This window comes from Nipponia nippon, unplaced genomic scaffold (genome assembly GCF_047370975.1).
Source record: "Nipponia nippon isolate SJK-2023a ecotype South Korea unplaced genomic scaffold, ASM4737097v1 scaffold_15, whole genome shotgun sequence".
In the NCBI taxonomy this organism is placed as follows: Eukaryota; Metazoa; Chordata; class Aves; order Pelecaniformes; family Threskiornithidae; genus Nipponia; species Nipponia nippon.
Genome location: NW_028262331.1, coordinates 8,881,931 through 8,901,468, shown reverse-complemented (window position 1 = coordinate 8,901,468; position 19,538 = coordinate 8,881,931). Strand labels below are relative to the sequence as shown.

The 19,538-nt window shown below is 38.3% G+C and overlaps 1 protein-coding gene across 21 annotated transcripts in view; it reads left to right on the top strand.

Moving 5' to 3' along the window:
• The window catches only part of BCAS3 (BCAS3 microtubule associated cell migration factor), a 373,805-nt gene that overhangs the window by 100,667 nt on the left and 253,600 nt on the right, over positions 1 to 19,538 (top strand). For all 21 annotated transcript variants that reach the window (XR_015703602.1, XM_087752408.1, XM_087752414.1 and 18 more), the window contains one exon: positions 10,929 to 11,062. Coding sequence is in view for 20 of the 21 variants with exons in the window: in XM_087752408.1 (XP_087608534.1) it covers positions 10,929 to 11,062 (134 nt within the window). In the remaining variant the exon portion in view is untranslated. The remainder of the gene's footprint in view (positions 1 to 10,928; positions 11,063 to 19,538) is intronic.

Genomic DNA, 19,538 nt, shown 5'->3' with positions numbered 1-19,538 from the left:
AGCCTCAGGTTGTGCAGGCTAAGGTAGTGAATAACTTTGGAAGTTAAGCTGAGCTACCGAGACAGGCAGAATGGGAGATTGTACTTAGGTCTTAATTCCTCTTTTACCTGTGATAATTGGTGAAATCCAAACTGGTCATCGCCTCCTGTTCTCCATACGGGATTTCTAACATCTGCCCTCCCAGGGTTTTAAAGGAGGCAGTCCAGGCGCTACAGGCACTGTGGTTGGCATCACAGGCTGCCGTTCAGATGCATGTGCCGTCTCCTTTCTCTCTTGTATGGTGCATTTGGCATAGCCTTTGACATGAATTCCTTCAAAAAGTCATAGTTGCATAGTAACTGTAATAGTACAAGCCAGTAACTTATTACATGACTGCAGGACCTCCCAGTTTCACATTTTTACTTTTGCTCTTGATCTGGGACTAGCCAATTTGGACTTGGACTATAGCGTTAGACACTGCTGATGAGCAGCAGAGCTTTCATTTCTTCGCTTTTATTCCTTGTTACTGGGAATATACATATAAACGTATCTATTACTTGTATTTGTTTTGGGAATCTGGTGACGAGTAGAAGCTTGCGCATCGATTTCAAGTTTGTTTAATTCTTAATCGTTCATTACTGTTCCTATAAGGTTCGTGCCTTGTCTTTCAGTTAGGCTGGGGAGGGAAGGCTTCGTTGCCAAGAACTATATCTACAAAAAATCCAGTAGGTGGCTGTGGGTAGCCAGGAAAGATGAGAATTATCCTGTATTTGAATTTTTTTAGAGGTTGTGCTTCAGTTGCCAATTTGTGAAGGCAAATAACTAGACTTACAGCCTCTGAAAAGGACATTTTGTTACAAAAGCTTAGCGGTGGTCTTCTCTTGGGACAGCGTTTTTCAAGAAAAGGTTTTTTCTGTGTGTCTTAAATGTATTCACAGAAGTGTTCGCCAGCTGCAGGATTCTGTCATGGCTTCTTAGCATTTTAGGAGGAGCAAAAGATGCAATATTTTTCAGTACAAGCCCTTAAAAACAAACTGGAAGTACTGTAATTAAGTAAAACATTACTGTAGCTGCAGCTCAGTACACCTTCAATTTGGCAGCAGCTCCAACTTTTAAATTGGTGGGATGGGCGAGGTACATTCTAACGTACATCAGTGATATGTATTACATACATATGCCGAGTAGAAAAGTGTGAATTCATACAGCTACCTTGCAAGTTCCGAATGGGATGTGGTCTCGGACCAAGATAGCTTCTGCATAAGACAAGAAAGATGCAGGCTGTAAGACTTGATCCTTACGGAGTTAAGGGCGAGGTGGTAAGAGCGATTCCAAAGCAATAGGTTTAGAGAGGAAGAAAGGAGTTCTCAGTGAACAAGAAGTGGGAGACTTTTCAAGCTGTGGTAGTTGACTGAATGAATAGTGGCATAATTCCAGCAGTGCAAGGGAGAGGGGATAGAAAAGAAGTCTGCAAACAGTATAGAAAACAAAGAGCAGAAATCAAAGCTATGGGTACAATTTCAAACCCGTTTATTAGAAGAGGACAGGTTAAAAAGAAGGGTGTGTTGAAAATGAACTGTAAGAACTTCAAACTTGTAACATTAGAGACTGAAAGCTAATTTTAGGAAAATTGAAGGATTGAGAAGCTGTTAGTCAAGGTCACGCAGCAGCTCAGTGCCAGAGAAGAATATTACACAGGATCTCTGAGTCTTAATCTATTGCTGAAACCAGTAAATGACATGTCAAATTCAGTTCGTTTTTGTACTTTGATTTTTGTTGTCGTTGTTTAATTACGGTAATCTTAATGTCAAAGAGAGAAACTTCTCGAATAAGATACTCAATTAGTAAATAGCTTAAAAGTGCTGCTGTTTTATAAATATCTGGGTTTTTTTCTTTTAATGTGGTAAATAAATGATCTGCTTTCCAGAAGTGTTACTCCTGCCAGCTTAGCAGCTGAGAGCTGTGAAGTGCAACACATCTAAAATTTTAAATAATTACGCTTCCTTGGCTACAAAAGAGCTTTTCCATCCATTAATAATGAGAAAATTAATGTTGGACCAGCAGTAAAACAGATTAAACTGTATACCCCCTTTGGATGCCTGACTGCACCTTTAACGGACCTGAAATTCCTCTGATTATTTAAATGTTCTATATTGAAATGTGATGGTGGCCTTGAGTTAATAGTTAAAGAGGTTTAAATTGGAATGTCTCTGCAGAAGTTTTTCCCATTGATCAGAGCAAGTGGGCAGAAAAATACCTTATTTGATTGTTGGGAAGCACTGATAGTGCCTTACAGATGAACAGAATTTTTTTTTTCCTGTTTTTCCTACCTAAGGTGTACAATCAGTGTTTTATTAAACATGTAGACTAGTTAAGGTTTGGAGATCTCTTTTATAATGGCAAGCACTGTATAAGCTAATTTATTGCAGCACTGATAGGACTGCAGCCAGCACCTCGTCTGTGCTTGGACTTGTATAGTGACTGCAACTTTCTTCTCGAGTTTGCAAGATAAATCTCATTCTGGAACATCCACCCTTCTGGATGTGTCATCTAGAGTAAAATGAGCTGTAATTATTTAATGACAGAACAATTGCTTTTCTTTGTTTATTTTGAGTTTTGTTTTTCAACTTGCATTGTTGCGTTTGAAGACAAATGTATTAAAAATAAGTGGCATCGTATTTGATGAATTGCAGTTCAAAAGATTGAGTCTCTACACCATATATGCTGGGCCAGAAGGTGAGAAATAATTCATGATCTGTAGCTTGCTAGCATTGCTTTATGGTTTGTTTGTGAAGCAAAAGTGTCGGCAGTGGAATTTTTTGGCATCAAAAGTGTAAATCTAGTCTGTTTTAACACAAAGTATGCGTTTAGTGACGGCAAAAAAAGTCAGGTTAACATCAATGAGAACGCCCTCTTCATGAAATAATTTCATTGCTGTTCTCTTCTGTACTTTTTAATTCCATTTGTGTACATTCTTGGTTTTTTTTTTTTTTCTTAAATGCCTCCCCGCCGGAAACTAATTTTCATTTTATAGAAACACTCGCCTAATTCTAGAGCATTTCCTACCTGACGGTGGAAGACTTTAGGATATACTGCAAATTTAGGAAATTCTTGATCATTTAAATTGTCTGTTAAATAATTGCTACATTTCATAGCTACGATTTAAATAAAAGTATTGCTTAAAAACGGTCTTAAATAAAATCACTGTTTGCTGTCAGTTTAACCCTGGAAGCATGCTGAACAGGGTCTTGAATCTGAGGAGAAATGCATACGAAATCCTGTAATCAGTGCTCTACAGCATCATGTCATTTGGGTGGAAGAAATGTATTTAAAAGAGGGCCAGTGTGGTGATTTGTAGTGCGTTAATTCTTCTATTTTTAAATTTCAGAAATATTTGTTTATCAATAGCTTAAATCCATTGCTACTTAACTTTTTAGAAAATGTTCAGATTCGTATTTTTTCTAATCTAAGCATTTAACCTATTATCTCCAAAGAAATTTATCCCCAAATCAGGATTAAGTACTAGTTAGTGGTAGAAGCTCCTAGCAGGTTTGAATAGAGCCCTCTTTTGAAGATCCAATATTTGAGGAGGGGGGAGAAGATAGGAAATGTTTCTTGTCATTGTCAAATTGATGTCTTCGTGCAAATACGATACTGTACTGAAGAGAAGTGTGATTAAATCATTGTGCTTCATCACCTGCCTTTTGCTGCAAACAAAAGTCATATATAAATAATTGATTTCCATCTACATACCATTTATAAGCTTTTTTTCATTACTACCAAAAAGTCCTGCTTTGATATGAAGCCTTGGGGAGGATGATCTTAGGCCTCCTATCTCTTTCAGTATGGTCTGTTTCCATAATTTTTCTAACAGTTTCAGTAATTTTTGTAGTCTCCTATTCCTTGCTTTTAAGGGAAGGGAATATTAGCGTCTTAGTTTCTTTGAGCATTAAAAATGTGCAATTGTCCTAATCTAATATTATCCATGGTTGCTTTCTATGCTACTGCAGAAAATGTCACAGTTTATTGAAGGGCGGTTCTTTAGTCACCTTTTTTATGATCACCTTTTTATAGAAATTTTACATTTTGTTAGTATTTGTCAAATTTGCAGGTAAATAAAGTTAATTTTAATATGCTGAATGTATTGAAGAAGCGTGTGGGCACACTTGTAAACGTTGATTTGTTTGGGTATCGCTATTGCTGAATATACTCTGTTTTGATACATGATAGATTCATAATTAATTCTAAAATATATTAAAATTAATATCAAAACAGTCATTTAGCACAGCAGGCATTGTTAACGAGTTGTTAACTTCCTTTCAGATTAAAGATGCACAACTGTATAAAAAGAGTAAAAATATTTCCCACGTTGAAGTTAGTGGCAAAACCTCTGTAGGCTTCAAAGAGGGCAGGATTTTACCCTCTCTCTCTGTACCATTTACTTTATTGTTATTCCAATGAAAAGAGAAAAACACGATAATATGTTGCAGCAGTAAAAGTGTTTACTGCAATCTCTGCAACTAACAAACCCCAAAACACCAAGGGAAGGGTAGCGGCTATGGATTTGTATCCCTTTTGGAAGAATTACAAGCAGGGTTAAAAGAAAAGGGAGTCTGTTCCCTTTGATCCTTTGCCCTCGTTTACTCAGCTGCCCTCAGTGTGCGTCTTTAGTTTTGGGAGGGAGAAACCCACCCTGATAAAGTTTTAGTATTTATTGGGCCATCAGCTGTAGTCAGTTAGTGTTTGAAACTGGTGAATAGTTTTTTAGTATATAAAGCATGCCCTTGAGCCATCTGTTGGCCATGGTAAATGTCTGACAGTTTCCATACATCCACCCCAAGCTCCAAATATTCAGATTAAATATGTAATTGTTCTAAGTGTGTTACAGTGTATAGAGATCTCCAGTCATAGGTAATTATTCACAAAACAATTTTTTATTTTTCTTCTCTTTCTTTTGACTTGGGGGGGGTTTAATATTTATTTTTAAATATTTTGGATAACTTTATGTACTTGTGTTTATTTTTTGGTGAATTTTGTTGTTAAAATCAGATTTTCCCTATTTAGTTAAGTTTTTTTGAGACCAAATTTTGTAACTGGCATATGTGTTACACTTGGGAAGTATACATGGGCTTACTAGCACTAATATTTGGCTCTATTTTGACTAGTGTCAGCCTCAGAGAGGAGTTAAGTGAGTATAAATAAAGCTACTGTTCATAGGTCAGGTCATATGTTTCGTAAAACCATGGACCATATAAACTTTGTCACATCTTAACCAGATACGTACGCGACTGCTTTTGCACGAGAGCTGCAGTGAAATAGAAATCTATACAGCTAGCGTGCAGAGGGTAGACATGCCGAGCGAAACGCGTATGGACTGAATAAGGAGCGACTGCAAGTCAGCGCGGTTCCACCGAGCTCTCTCATCCTGTAATTTGAAAACCTACAAAGCATAATATTAACATTGCATGGTATCTATGCTCATATTTAAAAAATAAAATCTGAGAAGTCGTTCATATTTTTTTACCACTGTTCATCTAAATAGCATATTTGTGCAGTGGCTATACAGGTCTCTGTATGGCTGTGCATGCATGGAAATGTAAGCGTTGCATTCTTAAATTAAGTATATCCATGAATATATGTTTCCTTCAGGCAGATGTATGCCTGCTTTCCTAACATTTGTGCCCTTGGTGTTTTTAAAACAAATCCAACACAGCTTGAATGTGTTGAGTTCTTCAGTGTGTAATTACAGAATGCCATTGTTTTGGAAGGCGGAAAAAACCTTCTGTTCCTCTGAAAGATGGCATTATTTAAAGTGAGGTTACTCATGAAACTCAAAGCCAAGGTGAAATTGGGTGTACCTCATTTGTATGCATATAATAAACAACTATGCAATTAGCTAGGTGTTATAAATAGGATGTGGTGGAGATGCTTAGGCTGCTCAGGTTTCCTAGATTTTATAACAAGTACCCAACTGAGATTCGCTGCTCTCTAATTTTGCCGTTTGGGCTAACCAGCTGACGCCTAGTTGAAAAGAGTTATGTTCCTACAAGGCCACAGAAGCCTTAGTATTCCGTCTCCGTCTCCTTCGGATCGTGGAGAACTCTGTGTACCATCAGCAACTTCAATCCCACCCTTTAGGCCAACCCTCATCTATCAAACCCGGGCTGAGAGCGAGCGAGAGGAAGCTCCCAGATAAACATACAGCAGCGCCTAAACTCCTAATCACTCTGGGCTTCCGCTTCCAGGCCCTATAATTAGAAGTCCTTCTTTTCCTTGTATTCCCAGTTGACGCAAATGCTTTTTGTGGCTTGGCACCTCATTTAGGGCGTGGGCTTAGTTTATGGCCAGGCCAGAGTCTGGTTTAGTCTTCTGATACTGCATAAATAGCTCTTAAGCCACAGTCTACATCTGTACTAGTTTTTCCTTTTATGCATATATTCTCTGTATTTTTTAACGTTTCTGTCCTGAAAGAAGCTTATTGTTTCCCAAACAGAATGCATGAAAAGTAGGAAGCTGTAAATTAGGGCAATTGTATCTGTCAGGTAAAACAAAGCTTTCGTAATTTTTTTTCCATCTAGGATATCTGTTCCTTTTAAACTGGATTTTAATCATCTCTGTGGATTTGAAAAACCACATAGTAAAACAGCCATTAATTTAACCTAGCTGCACCCCTCGTATTATGGATAAGCAAAATCAAAATTTTTGCACTGCGATACATACTAAGGTAAAATCTGCTTTACACATAAATTTCCACTGGGTTCTGTGTACGCAAGACTTTCAATTGATTTCAGATGTTATCTGTTAAACAGGGATTAATGCCAGTTTGAAAAATAAGCAGGAAATCCTTGAGAATTATTCACTTTTCATCTATGATTATTCATACATAAAGTACATCATAAGAGAAAACATTTTGGACTGAACTTGTGACAGCTTTAAACCATATTTCCGTCTAAACAACTTTTTGGGAAAACTGTCACAAGGTCTTTTAGAAAGCTGCGTTGAAGTTTCCTGCACTTGAAAGTGAAAGTGAGGTAACGACCGGGATTCAAGTTCATGTTTCTCCGCTGGGATTAGGTATTGCTGCTGGGGTGCTGCAGCGGCGCAGCGGCCTTTTGTTGCAGGGAGATGGAGAGAGAACTGAAATGGCTGAGCTGTAGTAATTGAAAACTGTGATTCTTTAGTGTGAAGTAATGAGAGCTGGAAAATACCACACCAAAACCCAAGTCAAATGTTCTAAAACATCAGTGATTTATTGTTTGAATAACAGTAGTAAGTAAGATATTTCAAAATGCTGTCTTATAAATACACATTCTTTCACATCTGTGGTATTGTGCTTGGGACCTCTGTGTTGATACAAGTTCTGCAAGTACATATTTGTATTTCAAATGCAAATGTGAGTATGAAAGGTCCTCCTTTAACTTACTGAAAAATAGCCGCTAATATAAGCAAAGGGCCTGTTTTCCTTTGGCTTTCATCTAATAAAATGCATTTATTCCAAAGTGACAGACAGCAGGATTTTAGATTAGGCATGCAAAATTGCCAAATCAGATACCACCCATCTTTCTATTTTTAAGCCAATTCCTTTCCACCCACAAATGTATTGTCTTTCACCTCTATACTCCTATAAGTTAGCACAAACAACAACAAAAAAAACCCAACACCAAACCCGAAAACCACAAAACCCCAAAAACCCGGAGGCAACGCACATTGTTATGGAACCAAGAGCTATGAACATCATATGGAACCGATCAGCCCTGCGGATAGGCAAGCACATTTCATGGCTTCGTTTGCTCAGTTACGGCGTATGTCATCAAACGAACGAACAGGTAACACCGTGTGCTTTATGGATTTGTGTGACATACGTTGCAGTGTATGGTCCCAAAGCGAGCTCTCTAGCAATGCCCTGCTCCGGGTAAGCAGAGATTGCAGATTTGGGAAAAAACATTTATGAGGAGAAGGGCGAAGTTATCTCATGTCTGCGCACTGTGGGGTTTATTGCGCCGTCCGCAGACACCTGCATTTCTAGCCAATATTGGAAACGAGATACTGGTTAGCTAAACAACGGAGAGGTTTGATGGGCAACGCAGTATGGTAATTCCTGTGTTTTCACTGGCTCGTGACTATTACGCAGCTTTCTCTCTCCAGCTTCCAGACAGATTTTTGGCTCATTTAAAGTTTTTTTTTTTTTTTGCTTTTTTTTTGGTTTTTTTGGTTTTTTATGATCTTCATTGCACTGTGCCATGTGATGGGATACACATGAAGAATGCTGTGCTCAGATCTCTGGGTGCACTCAGCTCTGCCTATGTATTTATAAAAGACTTCTAGCACTTTGGGGGAAGAAAAAAAATCTAGGTTTGCTGAGGCTGTCTGTTCAGTGTTGAGAGAAGCCTTATGTATTCATCTCTTCCAGCTTCTCTTTCTCCAAAGGTCCTTTCCATCTGGAGTAAGAGAGCTGAAAAGGACCAAAAGCACACTCGACTTCTATATAAAGCTATCTGATGCATGAGGAGAGGCAAACATGGGAATATAGAAAATAAATCCTTACTGGGTTGAATTAGATCTTTTGGAATACCCTCACTCCAGTAATAGTGGCAACCTAATTCAAGCACACAAACCCCTATTTGCTTCCAGCTTTCTCCGCTGGAAATGCTATATATTATTGAGGACCGCACACTTCACTAGAAGGGAAGTGTATTTTGTGATGTTTCAGAACAGAATTAATGCAAATTGTGTGCATAATCCCACACTAAAGACTTGGCTGACTTGCACTTGAGCAACTTTAGCTGTATTTCCTATCAACACAGTCACTACAAATCAAGGAAATTGCCAGTTAAGCCAACATTAACATCCAGACCAACCTCAACTCACATGCCTTACCGCCCAAACGTAATACCCAAATGCACTCACGGATTTCTTAGCTCTATAACAAACTCTCTTTCATTTCTAACACTCGGAATTGGACTAACAGCCTGTAACAGTAAAAGTATGTCTACTGGAGGGAATCTTGCTGAGGTCAGATTTAAGATTTTGCATTTGTGTGATTTCGAGGAAATGGATGTGTGCAACGTGGGTGGCCTTGCGCTCTGTCCAAGCCCTACCAGCATCAGTGGTCAATCTGAGAAGGAAACTTGTAGTGAAATTTGGATTTCTCTCAGATTTTGCACCTTACTGCTGGTGGGCCTCGTAGTCTTGAAAGTATTTGCTTATCTTCACAAGATCCTTATTTCATAAGAGTTATGGTCAGGAGAAACTGAGGCATATGCCGGGTCACGGTCAGAGGAAGTCTGCGATGATGCTGTGTTACCCTGTTTGGGGGCTTCGGGACTGTGCTGTTCCTCCCAGGAGCCGAAATACGTGCTCGCAAACCTGCTTCGGCCTCGGAGGAGGAGGAGCAGGCACTGTGGAGTGACGCTGAGCCCAGAAGGTCAAGGCTTTGGCTGCTGAAATTTTCCTATTTGTGCTTAAGGGAAGGAGGATTCCAGGATTGCCAAGGAGGGAAAACACTCAGGATAGCCATCGAGTGATGTAATGGTGGTTCAGTAGAAAAGTTAATTAATCTTTACTAAGAGTGTGTTTCTCTGTCTCTCGGTACGCAAGAGGATTTTTTTTTTTTCCAGTTTAATTCTAAAATTTTAAAAGTGGCATATGCTAGGACTTTAATAGTAATATGTGAGGGCTTTCAAACTTGTACTGTATATATTTGTTTAGCAGTGGTGAGTAGAAGAGGAAAAGATGAATCGCAGAGCCATGTGTAAATAAACTGAGAAAGCGAATGCTCTTCTATGACAGAAATAAGATAATCGTTTATCCTTTGAATAGGTGTTGTGTAATATGTGGAGACCTAAGTTCTCTTCCTGAAGGATGAAAGATTTCAATTATGTTTTATGGGGAGAATCAACACAACAGAGCTATGTGGAAATTCCTGTTTTTCTTTAATAGATGCGATACCTTGAAAATTATTTCAAGGCACTTAAATGTAGCTATTAAACTGCTAAAATCACTTTGTACTTGATGTTAATTAAATGTCAGAGGATTACTTTGGGTGATAACTTCTTAAATTTCATTAGTAAGTATGGTAATATAGACATTTTTGTACAGAAAAATAAATCTGAAGTTTGTTTACTGTAGTTCTGAGTTCTGCCATGATGCCGTACTTCTCTTATATGTACAAAACCGCTTCTTTTTTTGGTATAAAAACTTAAACTGTTATGGCAAATTGACTTCAAATATGTTTGTAAGTGTTTAAGAACTGGGTTATGGACTGACATATAATGGGAGAAAAAAGTAAATAGCCTATATAAGTTACTGTGATTCTGCTGATCTTCTAATTTAATCATTTCAGTACATCCGTCAGTGACCTGTTTTCCATGAAGTTAGTACCTAATTTAATATTTCACTTGAAAGCTCTCAACTCGGATTTGCTGCCTTTCAAGCAATAAATCAGACAGTTTCTTTTATATACTTTTATAAGAAAGATGCTTCTTCAGGACTGTTTTTGGTATGGGTTGTTTTGGCTGAGTTTTGATAACGTTTCTTCTTCCAAAAATTATTATTGTGGAAACATCAATCTTTTTTATACTAGCTCTTTCCCAGTGAAGAGCATTTTGGGGTTTCACTCTAACATTCATCACTTCAGTGCTTCATATTGGTCACACAAGTTCTCAACTTCAGTTAGAACGTTCCCAGGCTTTTTAGTTGGCTTTTATAGATTTGTACTGTAATACGTGAGTAGTAATACTGTTAATATGATTTCAGATGAAGTTCTGATTCATTTTTATGAAGTGAATCCCTTTCAATTCAGTAATTTTCTGCAACTGTTTACTTTTGTTTCCAGAAAACAAAATGTAAGCCACGCTAGCTTTTTTAGATAGACATTCATAAGCCTCTTCTTCTGCAGTGATTAATCTCTTGTGCTTTTGTGTTTCTTTTTTCTTTTTCTTTTTTTTACCCAGGGATGTTGCTGGTCACTACTGACACATTAGGCCATGATTTCCATGTTTTTCAAATACTGACACATCCTTGGTCATCATCACAAAGTGCCGTCCATCATTTGTATACACTTCACAGGGGAGAGACTGAAGCCAAAGTAAGTTAAACTATTTGCTGAAGAATAATCCCCAGACACCTTATACATTTTGTGTATGTTGGCACTTTAATGTTTGTTTCAGCACACAAAGAGCCTTTCTTATGTTATAGCCACAGAAAGGATAAGAGCACAGCGTTTAACCTGGGCAATAATAAATTCTTGCCCTTTACAATGAGGTGCTGTCAGATTTATTCAGATATGACACTACCTCCAAAGAGCCCAGATTATTAGCTGTGTTTGTACTTAACCTTTTCTCATGTAACATGTTAAACATTTGTCTAGTGACCGCGAAGCAACTGTCAGGGTTTGCTTGACTTTGGTGGTAAAAGCCAAAGACAGACAATTAAAGAGTTGAAAGGAAGGGTTAATCAAAAGGCTGTGATTAACTTTTATCTGTACTGTAGCAAAGTGGGGGAACCTGTTGGAGACTATAGTGTTACAGATTTAACTTCCCAGTTTAAAAATCCTGTTCTTAAAGATGGAAGACTAAAGTAGGCTAGATTAGCATAGGGTAAAAAAGTCTGAAATTATATTTTAAAAAATGCTCAGTAAACTGATTTACTGGTAAAGTGGAAAAAAGTGAGAGACCAGTTTTGCTGGCATCACTGCGATAGCAGCAGTGCAGCGTGTTACGCTTGAATCTTCACTGCGATGCTTTTAGGCATCAGGAGAGCCTCACCTTTGTAGCGTTGAGTAACTGTTGAAGAACCTGTTTTAAATACATAAATAAAAACGTCACCACAGGGTAAGAAATGAGTATTGCACTTGCTGATGCAATTACACATTGAAAGCACAGACTTGTGACAGTCTGGCAGATGTAAACTAGTGTGACAGAGAGAAGCCTCGGGCACTGTGATATGACCCTGACACTGGAAGCTCGGATTATTGTGTACTGCGATTATAGTTCCTTCAAACCATTTTTTTCCTACGAGTTGTGCAGTTTGCCTTAAGTTTTTTGCCTTACCTTTTTAACAAGGAGCTCTGACAGCTTTATTTAATGTAGTAGTGATTGATAATGTTTTAATCTGTGTGAATTTAAATTACTGGTAGTTTGAAGACTAAAGCTTTGCTGCTACCGTTCTGGAAAAGTGTCATTGCTATTATAGGCAATGGTTTACTATAGGAAGGAATAGCCAATTGGGAAAGTGAGAGAAAATTGGGAAAAACTGTCCATATGGGATAATATATATAGTACTTACAAGTAATTCTTATAAATAATATAAAGAGCGTTGAGATCTGTGTGTATACGTATACTCTGTCATCTATGTGAGCATGTACTATACTGTGTTCAATGTTTTAGAGTTATTTTTGTTTTACTTTCATACAAAAAATGGGAAATATAATCAATATTGGAAACCAAAGCATAGGGCTCCAGTCACTAGGAACAAAGATGTTCTTCTGGTTTTTACCACTGATAAATTTGCTTTTAAGGCATACATTGGACACCAAACATAACATTTTTCAGAGAATAAACCCTTATTGATACACATTTTTGGGGATATAGTATTAGCATCTCTGTGAAAGCATTGCATTAAAATTCTCAGAATCAACATAGTAAAGTTTTTTCCCAGTTTGCCACATAGTTTTCATTGGGGGTGTGAACGGTATAGCTTTTGGAATGGTATAAAATGGAGAAAATTCTAACCAGTCTGAGGCGTGTTGGTGGATTTCACAACTCCCTTGATAATTAAACTATCCAGCAACAATATCACATTGGTATCCATGGTTCTCAATACACATCTATCATTTAAAATATTTACGTAATATGATGGATGGTTTTACTTTTTCTTTTGGAATAACAGTCGTTGTAGTTGCTTAGTAAGAAGAGTCGTATGTGGTGCTATTCTTTTGTTCCGTAAACTTCATGTATAAGTAGCACTAGAGAAGAATTTTGGAGACTGTTCAATTCAAAATTCTCAATGCAGATGTTCTGAGGCACACACTGGAAGCCTCTGTACCTCCTTTCTTGGTTAGAGTAGTATTTATACATTCGCAACCAGACTTTTTTCCTTTCTTTTTCCCCCCCTGGTTTAAAGCTAACTGTGAATCAAGGCCAATGGTCTTAAAGGTCACCTTCTGTACTGGAGCTATAAAAAGTTCTAATTTGTGTTGATGGACACGAGTGATTATCAGTGTCAAAATTTGTTTAGCTAGTACCCATTATAAATTGTTTAAACATCATCATTATGCCCTTGTTATATGTGGTATTTTAATGTCCATACTGAAATCATCTGCTTTCGTACATGAGATTCTGGCCAATAGAGCTTTGCCACACATTTCCCAAAATATCCTTCTTCTACAGTCTGATGCATGATTTTTCTTTTCTTGCTTTGTGATCCATTAGCGTGTTTCCTGCAAATACTTATCACTGATGTTATAAGACCATTTAGTTCATGGACAAAGAACTGGTGCATTGGTAATGTTTATAAAAGTTTCATGTACTTGTGTGAACGGCTGTGTCTTAGCTGCTGGACACACTGAAGCTCCCTGTATGGGATCGCTGCTTCTGCACAAATTGACTGTACGTGGAGTAGACTGTAAAACCAATTTTTCCAAGAAGTGTTGGATCTGCAGTGTATGCTTTGTGTAATACATGGCATACCAGTTTCGCTCTGGGGGCAGAAATTTGGGACCCATATATATTGGCGTTCCAAATATTGACAGGTGTATCTGGTGTTACAGCAGTGTTTGAATTGTAATTTCACCCCGTTTAGAATATCAGCCCTGGGGTATCCCCTTTTGCAGGGCTGCAGAATTCCCAGTCTCCGTTTTACCTTGTCTGTAGTGGTTGGAGGTCAGACCAGTAGGCTTGGTATTTCTCATCTGTCCCCTAAGAGAAGGTGACAGAAAGTCCCCTGTCTCATCTGTACACAGAAGCATCTTAAGTGGATTAAGGTGCACGCTTAATGTATATTAAAGAAAAAGAAGCAAGTGTTGTGATTTAATAATGGTGTTTTCTGATCGATTTACTGCAATTGAGCAGTGTCTCTAAGTCACCCACGTGTCTTTCTACTGAGTCAGATGTATGAGCCCTATGGTTACTTTGACTTAATAAAACTAAAGAATATATGCTCCATCATGCATTATTTTCTCTAAATTCCAGACAAATTCTGGTTTGGTTTGGGGTTGAGAAATTTCAGTCTGAAAGACCGTTCCTACCTTTTCCCGACCATTTCTGAAACACAGAGAGACTGGTTGAAAGGAGATCTGTAGGGGTTTTGTCTCCTTTCATGGAGATCAGGATCTTGTCCTTAGCCAAAGCAGAATTTGGGCTAAGCGTTTGCAGAGGGTTGGCCGCTCCAACCAGACAGTGTCACGGAAATCATACCGTTAACGAATGGGGTAAAATAGAGACTTTGTACTTTGATTTTTATAAAAGGAAAAATGAAAATTGATTTTACTACAGAATGTTGTGTTTGCATTGACAGTCTGTCCCGACAGCTATACTTAGGCTATTTGTAACGTTTCTGTTGGATGGAGGAGAAGGGATGAGGCTGTTGAAGTTCCCCCGCAAGATACACCTTCCCTCTACTGAAATGCTGCTCACAGCAGATTGTGCTGGTATTCAGTATATACTCAATATATGATCATACGCACTTTGTGAACAACTGATGGTCATTTTTCCCTGGAAGGGTGTCCAAAGGCACCTGCTAGCTGTCTTCCAGTCTTTTTTGTTAGTGATCTTCTTTTTAGGGCTTGTCTGCCCTGCCAGTCTGCTTGCTGTTGGCTTCGTGATGCTGAGGGAGGTTTAGGTACTCTGCTTGGTAAGGCCGGTTTTTTGAGCTTGCATTCCCCTTGATACGGAATTACGGGTAAGTATTAGTATTCTCCCTGACTCTTCATAGCTAGTCTTCATAACGTGGTTTTCCTTTTCTCTTTCTGCAGGCTTTGAACAATGAAACAGAGTGTTATTGTGTTTTAAAGTGTTGTTATTGCAAATCTATGTTGTATTTGCTGACTTGAGCAGCAAATATAGGAAGAAGCCTTATGTGCTGAATAAAACATTTGAGTCGGGACTGTGAAGATCACTCAGTTCCTAACAAAGCCACGGGCTTTTCTGTGTGACTCAGATGAAGACGGGGTAAGATGGAAAGGGGACCTCTGTCTCGGAAGGGAATTGCGAGGACAGCGGCCATGAAAGAATGTGAAGTGCTCAGATAATTCATTGGTTCGAGTGATGTGAGGCCCAAGGTCACAACATTCAAAGTTACTTTTCTGCAAACACAGACGGAAGTCACTGTTTCAGTTGCATTGGATTAATATCTCTTAGTCTTTAAGAGCCACTTATGCTTTAGAATTTTTTTTTTTTTTTTACTTAAAAGAACAAGAAACAGTATGTTTGATGCACTATGTTGCATTGTGAAGGTTCATTGCAAGCGCTGGGTGTATTTCACCATACCAGAGAGAACGGAAGCTCTCAGAGAATCCACGCTTGCACAATTTGGCTATAAAGGGAAAAAATGCGCAAGTGCACGTGGGGCACATTTTGGTTAGGGATACATTTTCTTGTCCTACAGCTCTTGCATTGTAAGCCAACACTTATTGCAATCATATTTTTACCCAAGAACATTTTGGAAGGTTTTAATAACGGTATAGCATGTTCTGAACTGAGGAAGCTCATTTACTTGCAGATGAAAGTTAGACTGTCACCTGATGATCCTTTCTCTTTGATCTGAAATTGTAAACAGAAAAAAAAAAAATCCCTGAAAACAGTATTATCTCAACCTAGAACAAATAAACGTAATGATAGCATCAGTGGGCTGGTGGCCAGAGTCCTCTGTAATCTTTTACGCTGTCAGACTTCTGTCATTCTGACTCTCAAACTGCTGTTATAACTGACTTCAGTCAGCATAGGTAAACAGAGGGAATGATAAAAACATTCCAGCATGGGCTGCCGCAGAACACGTGCAATTTTATGCTTTTCTAGGGAATGCATGAATGTTTTTGTGACGTGATTTCCTCGAGGCTGTTCAAGGTTGTGACACGTACTGTGTCCAGGTAGTGAAACTTTGGAATAGTTTACAAACATTTGATGTAAACCTCCATGGTTAATAGCAATTTCTTCCTATCTTTTGACATAGTTATGTAGTTGCAATTATTGAAATAGTCTCTGCCAGACAGATTGTCTTATTTCTAGGCAAGAATCTGGGGACAGTATTTAAATAAAAAAGATTGATTTAGGGAAGTTGATCAGTCTTTGATGAAAGCAGACAATAAGAAACTGCTGCAATTAGAAGGAGCTTAGCTGTCTCGAGGAGATGGGGCTCTAAGCAGAGTGGCGTTTGCAATTTCAGATATTCATAGAGAGCAACTACTCCGGCCGAAGGACCCTACTTGAATGTCTCTGTGCCCAGATTCTGCCGTGGTTTTTATACAGAACTGAAATCGGTTTTGACGACTCAAGGAGACAGACTTGGGTCTATGTGGGTCTGAGAAATCATATTGTGTAGTCCGTGATTTTATTATTTTTGCATTTGTGTTTGCTGCTACATCATTTCCTTAATTTTCTCAACCAAAAAAATTCAAATACAGACCAGTTTTCTAATTTATTTTGACCCTTGCCTCCTCGGTACTGCTGCTCCTTCTTGTTGTTTAATGATATTGCTTTTTTATTTCCGCCGTCTTCCTCCACAGCATAATTAAATACTTAAGTCACGTCCTTCGAATAATGGTACGTTTTCTCTGTGACATTGCATAGTGTGCGTGAAACTGGGTTAAGTTCCTGTTGCAGTAATGCTGGTCAGTGATGCTTTATTGTTGTTTCACTTCACTATCGAAGTTTAATTTAATGCAGTGAAATGCCCAAGAATATTCAGGTTGTTCCTGGTGTAACTTGCCACAACTGAAAACGGGGCACCTGGGGGGGGGGGGGGGGGAGAGGAAGATCAAAATGCATTTTAATAGTTGTTTTTTGTAATCACCGTGAAAATACATGGTTCAGTGTTGTGAGCTTTGTTTTCTAACTGTTGCATTATGCACACACGTCAGGACTGGATTTGCCTGGGGAGGTACTGTGATAGCCCAGCAAAGCTCCTTCTCCTTTCTAAGAAAATAAGCGATAGTATACATTTAAGCGTTGTGCAGCAAATTAGTACGATATTAACTTTTAGAAGCCCTGAAATACAGAGGCTGGGTATGGGCTTTCAGTCAGTCCCAAGAGTAGCGGCAAACAAGGTCACTGCCTCTCCCATGGGATTGCTTGTGTAATCAGCCATTCCTCTGACTATCCGATTTTAATCAACTGCTTTTAAAATAAGTTTTCTGTGTGCTACCCTTATTTCTGTTTTGTTTCCTTTCCATTATGGCTTGAATTTTTTAATTTTATTTACTTTGTGAATATGTTCTCATTAACAGTTTTAAATTTGGAGAAGCTGTGGGAATAAGGAAAGAACAATAGCAAAAACGTATACAGATTTCTGCTATATAGAATAAGTGAATGTATGTCAGCTTTGAAGCCTTCCGTTCTGATGATTTCCTCCAGATTTTCAGACTATCAGAAATAATTTTTGATCTGTACAATCTTGAAAGCTGACCTTCGGTAGAGCTGTTGACACATGACATGTCCTTGTAGGACTCCATATATTAAATTACCCTGTCTCACTCAGGTCAGACTCTGAACATGGCAGCTCAATTTTCATTCAGTTTTCTGGAGGATTTTACATCCCAGTGTTCGAAACACAGGGAAATAGGATAGTGGAAGTTAAAAAGAAGCATAGGAGAAGAGTAATTGAAGGAAAACAGAAGGCAGCGTGAGACTGGAAAGAAGTTACGGAGGTTACAAGTGAATGCTTTGATGGAAAGGGTAGTGAGAAACAAATGCTGAAGGTGAGAGAAATGACAAAGCTAAAGGAAGCTACATGTGGAGGACTCGTTGTATAGTACGTGCTTATTGAAAGATTTCTTTCCTGGTACCTGTTAAGAAAATCTTTCTCAGACGGCTGTTTCCTTCCATGGAAGTACTGGATGATTTCTTTCCAAGTCATGCTAAAGCCTACCAGAATATTTGAAATATTGTTTAATTGTCTCTAATAGGAAAATAGTCATATTGTCCATGATTCTGAAAATAGTATTGATAATTTTGTGAGGGTATTGAATTTCTATTTCAACAAAGTTATAATACTGAGAAGAGTCAGTAGTAGACAGTAATAGAAGAGGTGCCTGGGCAGCCAAAACCCCTTTTGGGTTTGACAAGTACTGATTAGGATTTGTGGAGCAAGCTGAATAGTCCATAAAACATGGACAAAATTTCTGTAGACCTCCTGTACGAGGGGAGTCACACAATAGCTGGTTTAGACATGGGTGAATTGGAAGATGCACGCTGTTACCCTTACAACATTCTGTGGTTGTCTTAAGTGCATTCCTTTGGGCCAGAAAAGGCTTTGGTGTTTCCAGTGAGGACCTTGAAGTATCCAGTGATTTCACCGAGGCTTTTGGATATGCAAGAAATGTAGATTGAAGCTTAAGTAACCAAACTGCTCACCATCTAGGAAGGAATGGTTGTAAAGCTAGGAGAAAGCACTGACATTTCCACAAAAATATTTAGTATTGCAATTTAAAATATCTTAAGGGTTCCTGAGTTAAATAAAATCTCAGGTCAATAATTCCCTTTACTGGCCCAGACAGAAGAGGGATAGATAAAATTCTGAAATACAGACAGGAGTATTAAATCTGATGTTGACCTTGAGCTATAGAATAAACTTTGCATCGTGAGAGATCTAGTTTACTTTGTACTTTATTAACATATAGCTGTAAACACTATCGGGTCTTGATTGATCTTTGGTATCTAAACATTACATCATAATTAACAACAAATCTAGAAATATATTATAAATACATGAAATAATAGCACATTAACCTAAAGGACAGCAATAAATTGCAACGCTTAGCATAAACTTGAAAACCACTAATGGGCCACTGTGCAGTTTGTTTATACTACAAGCAGTCAAGAACTCTGTGTAATGTACAGTAAGAGTGTGGTGGATAACAGCAAGGCTGATGTGATCATTTAGGTTGGTTTTTTTTTTTTTTCCATGGACACACACAGCTGATTTTTTGAAGTAATTTCTGAGACTGCCGTGATGCGCGTTCTCCTTTCAGCTCAGTCCCCTGCTTTCTTCCAGGTCTACTGGAAAGTTACGGACTCCTTTGCATTGCACAGATGGATTTGTGCTGTTTCGATATGAACCTATTTAATTCATGCCTTTGTATGAAATTGGAAATATTCTCTGAATTAACTCCTTGAACTGTCTGTTGTACTGCTACTCATCGTTTATCTGTGAAAGACCAACGAAGCCATTTTTGAGACTGGTAGGAGATAGGTAGAATTACTGCATGTGTCACGGTGGCTTGCAAAATACTTTTTGTCGCTGCTGAGGAGGCTTTCCTAGCTGTATTCTCATAAATCTTAATTGATTTCACACTCATCTGTCAACACTTTTTTTTTCTTGTTATTACTCAGTCTTAAAAACCTGTTCTT